This window comes from Solanum dulcamara, chromosome 12 (assembly GCF_947179165.1).
Source record: "Solanum dulcamara chromosome 12, daSolDulc1.2, whole genome shotgun sequence".
Taxonomy (NCBI): Eukaryota; Viridiplantae; Streptophyta; class Magnoliopsida; order Solanales; family Solanaceae; genus Solanum; species Solanum dulcamara.
Window position 1 is genome coordinate 579,302 of NC_077248.1, and position 9,808 is coordinate 589,109.

General features: G+C 32.0%; 1 protein-coding gene across 1 annotated transcript; it reads left to right on the forward strand.

Moving 5' to 3' along the window:
- Positions 1 to 5,607: 5,607 nt before the first annotated feature.
- On the forward strand, positions 5,608 to 8,224 carry LOC129877349 (cytochrome P450 CYP94D108-like). Its single transcript, XM_055952841.1, has 2 exons — positions 5,608 to 6,122; positions 6,590 to 8,224. The coding sequence occupies exons 1-2, from the start codon at positions 5,679 to 5,681 to the stop codon at positions 7,646 to 7,648; spliced, it is 1,503 nt and encodes a 500-aa protein (XP_055808816.1). The 5' UTR covers positions 5,608 to 5,678; the 3' UTR covers positions 7,649 to 8,224.
- Positions 8,225 to 9,808: the final 1,584 nt, after the last annotated feature.

Sequence of the window (9,808 nt, forward strand, 5' to 3'; positions counted from 1 at the left end):
AATTGTAGTCTTTATGAACTAATTAAGCTAATTAGAGTTAGACGATATTCAAAGTCATGAACTTAAACTTTAGGAATTTTGAAGTTGAACTTTAAAATTTTTATGTTTGTATATGTTTGAACTCTTTAAAGTTTAGGAGTAACTAGAACTTAGAAGTTCATGTGATTATTAACTTGAACTTTAGATACTTGAATTTTAGGAATTCAGAACTTTATAAATGATTTTGGTTTGGATAAATTTTGAACTTTTAGACTTTAAAACTAATTAATTAGAATTTTATGTTGTTATGAACTTGAACTTTAATTAGATACTTGAATACTCGTATTTTAGAACTTTAATTTGTATATATTTGAAACTTGTAATTTTGTTCTTATTTAACTTAGAACATCAGACTTGAATTAATTAGAACTTGAATTATTTATAATTTGAACTTAACTATAAGTTGAACTTAATTATTATTTTAATTAATTAATTATAACTTGAACTTAATTATTATATGAATTAATTAATTATAACTTGAATTAATTAGAATTTGAACTTAATTATAAGTTGAATTAATCATAACTTGAACTTAATTATTATATGAATTAATTAATTATAACTTGAAATGATTAGAATTTGAAATTAATTATAAGTTGAATTAATTATAACTTGAACTTAATTCTTATATGAATTAATTAATTATAAATTGAATTAATCATAACTTGAACTATTATATGAATTAATTAATTATAACTTGAATTAATGACACTTGTAGTCTCGATGAATTGTAGTCTTTATGAACTAATTAATTAAGCTTGAATATATGTAATTTTATGGATCATCGCTTGTGGATGTATAACATGCATTATAAAGTTGGTGGTGGTTTGAAACCTGAATTTATTGACGGTATAAGAAGTTTTATCGATCATGCCATGACACTTGATATTTTTAAGAGAAATGGATTGGTTAGGTGTCCTTGTCGTGAATGTAGGCGCTTGAAATTTTTTAATCCAGATATAATTATGATTCATTTGTATGGTAATGGATTTAAGCCTAGATATTTTGTATGGATTGATTATGGAGAAATAGATGGATTGAATAATATAATTTATAATTTGGTGCTTGTGGATGAATATAATATGCTTGCACCACATGGTCAAATTAGTGTTGAATATGATAGGGCTCTACATGATAGAGTTCAACATGATTGGGTTCATGAAATGGTCAATGATACTTTCGGGGTTCAATATGGGATGGAACTTGAATAATATTTTGATGAAACTTCTAATGAAGAAGCAAGACGCTTATATCAACAATTAGAAGAGGCTAGTCGTCCATTATGTGATGGGAGTCCGCATTCTGCTTTGTTAGTTGTAGTTAGGTTAATGAATATTAAATTAGATTGAAGTGTTCCTCATGCGGCTATGAACTCAATGATTGAACTTTTGGGCGAACTGGTTAATCCTGAGTTTAACATACCTAAGAACTTCTATCAGGCAAAGAGATTGGTTTACAAGTTAGGATTGTCGTATGATAGAATTCATTGTTGTGTTAATGGTTGCATGTTATTCTACAAGACTGATAGTGAATTAGAAAATTGTAAGTTTTGTGGAGTAGCTCGTTTTAAGAGGACTCCTGTTGGAAAAATTGTCCCAATTAAACCGATGCATTATTTACCTCTTATTCCTATATTAAAGAGGTTGTATGCATCGATGAGGTCTGCCCCACATATGAGATGGCATCGTGAATATAGAAGGACGTCAGGTGTCTTGTCTCATTCATCTGATGGAGAAGCATGGAAACATTTTGATAACATGTATCCGGATTTTGCTAGTGAACCAAGAAATGTAAGATTGGGGTTGTGTGCAGATGGCTTCACACCATTCTCTAATGCTACCTCACCTTATTCTTGATGGCCTGTATTTCTTACCCTGTACAATCTTTCTCCTGAAATATGCATGACAAGTCCGTACATCTTTCTAAGCTGTATTATTCTGGGTCCTCGTAATCCTTAAATTTTGATTGATGTCTATCTACAACCATTGATAGATGAGCTTAAACAATTGTGGTTTGAAGGTGTAATGACTTATGATATATCAACTAAGCAGAATTTTATTATGCGTGCTTCTTTAATATGGACTATTAATGATTTTTCTCTATACAAATTTTTTTATTGGTGCTTCTTCAGCGTTGGAGATGCGGCACTGCCGAGCTAGTCTTACACATATTCATGTTGTGCCTTTTGAGACTATAGATCCTTTAGTTTACCATAGTCAATTCCGCCGACCATGCAGCGCTTTTTCTTCACAAGTCAGATATACTTCATATGATCAGACCTACCAGCTGCCCAAATAGGTTATTGCTCGACTCCATAAAGTAGCATCTTTGTCTACTCCATCTCCCACAGTTTCATCTCCCCAATCTTAGTCTCCTTACATATCTATTATGAGAATTAGAGATTCTAGTGTTGAGATTGACACTCCTACAACATCAACTTCACCTTCTTCTACTTCTAGACCAGAGGCATCACATGATGTGCCTGGGTTAGCTCCTAGGCAGAGGGATAGACTTGGGAGAGTTATGATTGAGCCTGATGGATTCTCATAAGTTTAATGTTTAATTTATTTATTTTTGCTATATTAATAAATTATTCATGAACTAATTACATGTTTATTATGTGTCTTGCAGGTGGCATCCTTCGAAGGAGGCTTCTAGGGCTCTTCAGGAGAGTGTTAGGAGACTATATACTAAGCCCTATCACTCTTGGCGGGAGATTCCAAACAGTATCTGTCAGGCGATGTTTAATGAATTCAAGGTATATAGATGTTTAAATTTATTTTTTTAAGTTAAGTTTAATATATTTACTATACTTTACTTAATTAATTATTTAACGCTATTCATTTTTTTCAGGCTTTATGTACCGGGAGTCAAGGTACAATATGATCTTTGCGACCACTTTTGAAAGAAAAGTGAGCGTCAGACTGTCTAGTTGGCTAAAGAAAGCTAGAGATGATCGGGCACCTTTGAGTTGGATGTTGTCTCATATATTTGAAGAATTATGTCGGTATTGGGATACTGAAGAATTTAAGCTTTGTCCGATCAAGGAAAAAAAACTAGAGCCAGCCTAAAGGGTGGCTCGTTGCACACCGGAGGTGCAAAGAGTGTTGGTACGCTTCAGAGAGAGATGGTAAGGTTTTTAAATTTTAAGTTCAAATTCATTTTCTTAAAGAAATTATTTGATAAAATATTATTTCATTAATTGTATTTTTATTTATAGGAAAAAGAATTAGGACGCACTCCTTATCATCATGAAATCTTAAAAAATACTCATTTGAAGAAAAAAGACTAATGCGTCGGATCCGGATGAGTGGGTGGAGGAAAGGGCTGAAGGAGCCTATGTAAGTTATTTAACATATAATGTATAATATATTTTGATTCTAACTTTTATTTTTAATATATATATATATATATATATATATATATATATATATATATATATATATATATATATATATATATATATATATTGATTATAACTTTTATTTTCTAATATGAAGCAAGATTATGAGAGGCACATACGTGAGATGGGAGATTCGGTCCAGCTAACACATGAATAGTCCACTCAAATTTGGACAGAAAAAGTGATTAGAGTGAGCCACAAGGGCCGAATATATGAAATGGACTCTAGAAATGACGTACGACGACTCCAATCAGGTTTAGAAGGTATTGGATCGTCACATCAAGTCAAGGCCGTTGATAGGGTTCAGATAAATGTTATGTCTCAACAAATTGCAGAACTTATACGCGCATTAGCAGAATCTGAGGCAAAAAAGGTTGAGGAGCAAAAAATTATGAATCAACAAGTTGAGCAAATTAAAAAACAATTGCTCAACCTCGTCCGTCAGAATCCGCCCCGTTATTCAAGAGGGTCCACTTTGGATGACTCTGACGATGGTGTTGAATACATAGTAAATAGTCTTAATTAGGTTCTCTATGTTAGTTTACGAACATTTTGAATATTTTTGTTAAAATCATTCTAAATTATGACTTTATTCCTTTAAGTGTTTAATTATGTTTGTTATTATGTATTTTGCCTATTTTGTTTATTGTTAGTTGTGTTGGAATGGATTGAATTGCTATGAAGTGAATTAAATTTTGATTGCAGGTTGACATCAGGTTTTTGCTATCAAAAATGTTGAAGAAAAGTGACGGACAGGGTCCTTTAGCCCGTCGCTTTTCCGGATTTTTTTTACCCTATGTCTGTCGCTTTTCTTGAAATTTTTAAGAACAGCAAGAGCAAAAAGCGACGGACAGAAATCATTAATCCGTCACTTTTCTAAAGAAAAAAATTAAAAATTTATAATTAAAACAACACAGTTTATTGCTTTATATTAAATAATTATTTTTAAAAAAATATAAAACGATGGCCTCCGTCATTTTTTTATTTATATTCTTTTAATTAAAAAATATTAGGGACGACGTTGTCCGTCGCTTTTAGAAAAGCGTCAAGAAAAAAAGCGACGGAAGTGACTATGTCACTTTTACGTCGAGTTTGACCAAGACAGCGACACAGTCCGTCGCTTTTTTGCATTATTTTTGGGTGTGATTCTGAAATGAAATGATTTTTTTTATTTTATTTATTATTTATCGTGAATGACAAAATCATTACACATAATATGCTCGTTTTTTTTACGTTCCGTAACTCTTCTTCAGTCAAGCTTGGACGCAATAATAAAGAAGTATTAGTATCATAATGAAAAATGTTTTTCTCGTCATTAATATTTTTACTCGCAACAATTAAAACCTTTCAAAAGAATCGATGACTATATCAAACATATAGTGTAAATATATTTAATATATTATTAATTTAACGCGCAATATATTTAATCGCAACAATTCTGCTTGCAATAATAATCATGGATCCTAACAATTATAGTACTTGATGGAAACTCCCATAATTTGTTAGTTATGCCAAACTCAAAATAAAGTTGCAGATCAGTTAGTCAAAAATGAATGCAAGTTAATATTTTTTGAAAGTTTATTTTTGTAGCCTAATCCCTTCTTATTAATTATTTCTCTTTTAAAAAAAGACGATGGATGAATATTCTGTTACACATGCTAGCCTCCTTAATTTTAGAAATTAAGAGTTGTTTGTTAGTTTGTTAAGAACTAAATTATATATTCATGTATTAAATTCTCAAAAACATCATAAGTAATAGTATCATGTTTTGTAATATTTTCAATATATAATCTAAAATCTAACACACAAAATTATTTGTTTGATATATAATTTTGAAAAAATCCACGTAATTAATAGATGTACATAAATTATAAAGAAAATTATGTATTATTAAGAGACTAATTTATGAAAATCTTTCACTTTTTTTATGTGTGTAAAATATTAAATTCGATAGTTAAGTTATAATTTTAAAAATTCAGATAACTAATAGATATACATAAATTATGAAGAAAGTTATGTATTATCATTATTATTTCTTATGAATATATAGTAAGAAGACAGTGACAGAGAACTTATGGACGACAATGTTCCTTTTTGACATGAATTGAATAACAATAGTGTATTATCCGTCTCATACTTTGTTCACGAGACAATTCTCCACTACCATATTGGACAGCATTATTATTATTATTATCTATCTTATCATTTTCGTTTTCTTCCCACCAAATTCCCAACCATGGAATTTTTTTCCCTTCCAACACTTATCTTCAGTGTCTTCATCTCTCTTTTTTTCATCTATTTTCTCAATCAAAATCCCAAAAAATCCGGTTTCAAAATCTACCCAGTCGTCGGAGCATTGCCGGAGTTTCTCCTTAACCGTCACCGTTTTCTGGAATGGACGACGGATGTACTCTCTAATTGCCGTACCAACACCGCCGTGTTCTACCGGCCCGGAAATGTTCACGGCGTCATGACGGCGAATCCACTCAATGTTGAACACATGCTCAAAGCCAATTTTGAAAATTTCCAAAAAGGAATTCGATTCTATACTCGGCTTGAAGATTTCATCGGCGATGGAATTTTTAACGTTGATGGTGAAAGTTGGAGGATTCAAAGGAAATCTGCAAGTTATGAATTTAGCACCAGATCTCTAAGAAATTTTGTCATACAAACTGCACAGGTAATGTTTAGCGGGACTTATGTTTTTGCTCTTTAATTAATAGACTTGGCAAAATTAGTCAGGAAACATAACTCGTTCAAGTTTCAACTGATCATCGACTCGCTCATTTATTAGTAGTTATTTTATATGTGACTTGATTGCGGAAATACAATACAATTTTACTAACAAGATGGATGTGAATGATCCACCAAAGGTTGTGATGGAATGTCACGTATTCCTCCATCTTTAAATCAGAAGTTTCTTGTTTGATTTCTTGGAATGAAGTCGTCCTAAGTGGGATCCTCAAGAAGGTACTAAATACCGGGTGTAAACTCAAAAAAAATTAAAAAAAAAATAAATGAGTCCACTAGTCCTATTTTTTTATTATAGGTGATGGTATTGGTGTTTTGATACTAAATTGAATTGTCACTTCATTTATGTTAAGTATCGTTAGAAATACTTTTATTTACTTAATTATGTCATAACAGGTAGAGATTCATACACGATTGATTCCAATTCTTCAAGAAGCAGCAAAAAGGGATAGAATTATTGACATTCAAGACATCTTAGAAAGATTTGCATTTGATAATATCATCAAGCTTGCATTCAATGTGGATCCAAATTGTTTAGGAGGAGCTGAAAGTGAATTCATGCAAGCTTTTGAAATTGCAACAACTCTAAGTGCAGGTAGGTTCATGTATGCAATTCCCTTCCTTTACAAAATCAAGAAAATCTTGAACATTGGTTCAGAGAAAAAGCTACAAAAATCAATCCAGATTGTGCATGAATTCGCGGATAATATAATAAAGTCAAGAATGGAAGAGCGGGATGAGAAGAAAGATGAAGACTTGTTATCAAGATTCATGGGGGATGGTAATCAACTTTCAGCTAAATTCTTGAGGGACATTGTCATTAGTTTCATCCTAGCTGGTCGAGACACAACATCATCAGCTCTAACTTGGTTCTTTTGGATATTGTCTACAAGGAAAGATATAGAGCAAAAGATATTAGAAGAATTAGTTCAAATTCGTCGAAGAAATGGAAAAAAGATTGGTGAAGCTTATAATTTCGATGAGTTAAGAGAAATGCAGTATCTCCATGCAGCTATTTCAGAATCCATGAGGTTATATCCACCAGTACCAGTTGATACAAGGTCTTGTTTGAAAGATGACATTTTACCAGATGGGACTTTTATTGGTAAAGATTGGTTTATAACTTATCAAACTTATAGCATGGGAAGAATGGAGAATATTTGGGGTAAAGATTGTTGTGAGTATAAACCAGAAAGATGGTTTGATGATAATGGGGTTTATAAGCAAGAAAGTCCATTTAAATTTCCGGTGTTTCATGCTGGACCAAGAATGTGTCTTGGAAAAGACATGGCTTATATTCAGATGAAGTCAATTGCAGCTTCTGTGATAGAAATGTTTGAATTTGATGTTCAATTGGAGAATGGCAAGTGTCCTAACTATGTGTTGTCTTTGACACTAAGAATGAAAGGAGGTTTACTTGTGAAGGTGAAAGAAAGATGTAAGACCAATAGTTAAATCGAACCCCCACAAGCCCACATAGTAATGATTCAACTAAAGATTGATTCCAGTGGGCACACCCGGCCCGGCTCTCGTCGTTCCAACAACCGGCAGGGTTCTGTGATTTCTTTTAGTTTGTATAAAAAAGATTTTGCAAACATGTTCTTTTCTCGATGTCTATACACCTTCTGAAACTGACCGCACTTTCTTCAGTGGGCTTTTTTGTTGAACCTCGAATCCGAACCTGTTCAACAAGACCAGATCCATCAACAAACCTGGGGTGAAATTTTAGATGTGCAAGCAGAGGGTGGAACAAAGGCATTCCTATCGGGCGCTTATAATTATGGTAGTTGCGGTGAAGTCAATTGATATTGCATGAGTCAATACATATCAGGACTCACAACAATGACAAAATATCGTGAATAATGGTCACGAGTTTGTATATTGTAATTATGGTGATGTAATGTCTAATAATATATTAAGAAGAATGGTTGTTAGTATCATGGTGTATATATTATCTTGCTTTCTTAAAAAGAAAGGAAAACTTTTGGTAAGAAGTTTCAAGAATCAATTATATATTATATGTGGACCAGATACAGTAACAATGAAGCATTGGCAAGGAATAAGAAAAAGAAATGTTAGGTGCTAACCAGTTCCAAGAAAGGCCTTGATTATAGAAAGTATTTGGAAGGAACAAGTGGATGTTCCACTTTATAAATTTTTTTCTTTCCACTTCTTTTTTCCCCTTTTCTTTCCAATCTCCATTGTTTTCATACGTTTTTTCCTTTTCTTTGCTATAAAACACATAAATACATATGAAATACACTGCAATTTCCTCTCTTTCTCTCTTTCCCTCACTAACTCTTTTCTTTTTAATTTGTCAAGTTAGTTTATTTTATAACACGTTATCAGGACGAGACTTCAATTTTTTCCAGAAAAATTAACTTCTATATCAAATATATCTACTGAAGAAATTTAATTTTAGTTGCCTTTGTTATTTCTAAATTAATTTCTATCTCAGTTTTTATTATGTCAAACTTGTCAAAATTGGAGTTTGTGACACTTGATATTTCTGGCAAAAATTATTGGTCATGGATACTTAATGCTAAAATTCACCTTATCGCTAAGGGTCTTGGTGATGCTATAACAAAGGCTATAATTTTCCTTCGTCATCATCTAGATGAAAACCTGAAGGTTCAATACTTGACAGTGAAAAATTCACTTGAATTGTGGAAAGATTTAAAAGGGAGGTATGACTATCTCAGGGCAACAGTATTGCCAAGGGCTTGTTATGAAGGGATGCACTTACGGTTTTAAAATTTTAAAACTGTAATTGAGTATAATTCTATTGTATTTAGAATAACTTCTCAATTAAAATTATGTGGGAAACTATAAATGATGAGGATATGTTATAAAAGACACTAACTACTTTCCATGCCTCTAATGTGATATTACAGCAGCAATACCGTGAAACGGTTTTTAGAAATGCTCTGAATTGATCTTATGCCTTCTGGTGGCTGAGCAACATAATGCTCTTTTAATGAAAAATCATGAAGTCCGGCCCACTGGAACTGCTCAGTTATCGAAAGCACATGGCCAGGCTGAAAGAAGAAAAAATAAAAATCAAGGTCATAATAATGTGTATGGACATGACAATGGCAGAAGACGATATAATAATCATCGTGGTGGTGGTCAACATAAAAGGAAGAACAATATGAGTTCTCAAAGTGGCCCTTCAAGAAGTAACTGTCATCGTTGTGGCATGAAAGACCACTAAAAAAATAAATGTCGGACGCTTGAGCATTTTGTAAGGCTTTATCAAAATTCATTCAAAAGAAAGGCAAATAGAGGTGGTGCCTCTTCTTCTAATGCTCGGATAGAGTCACACTTGGCGTTTGAAAATAATATTAAGGGAAGACCTTCGCATAATGATAATATTGAAGCAAATCTGGCTTTGAAAGATGACGATTTTAATGACCTGAATGATATTACTTATTTGGAGGTTGAAGACTTCTTTAGGAATTGTAATTGATGTTTAATTTCATTGTATGATTTACAATATGTTGTCAATTTTTTTATGTACTTTTGATTATCATATTTTTACGTTTATCTATTTAAAAGAAAAAATATAAGACTTATGTTTTCTAGCAATATTGTTATTTATTTTATCTCTTATAA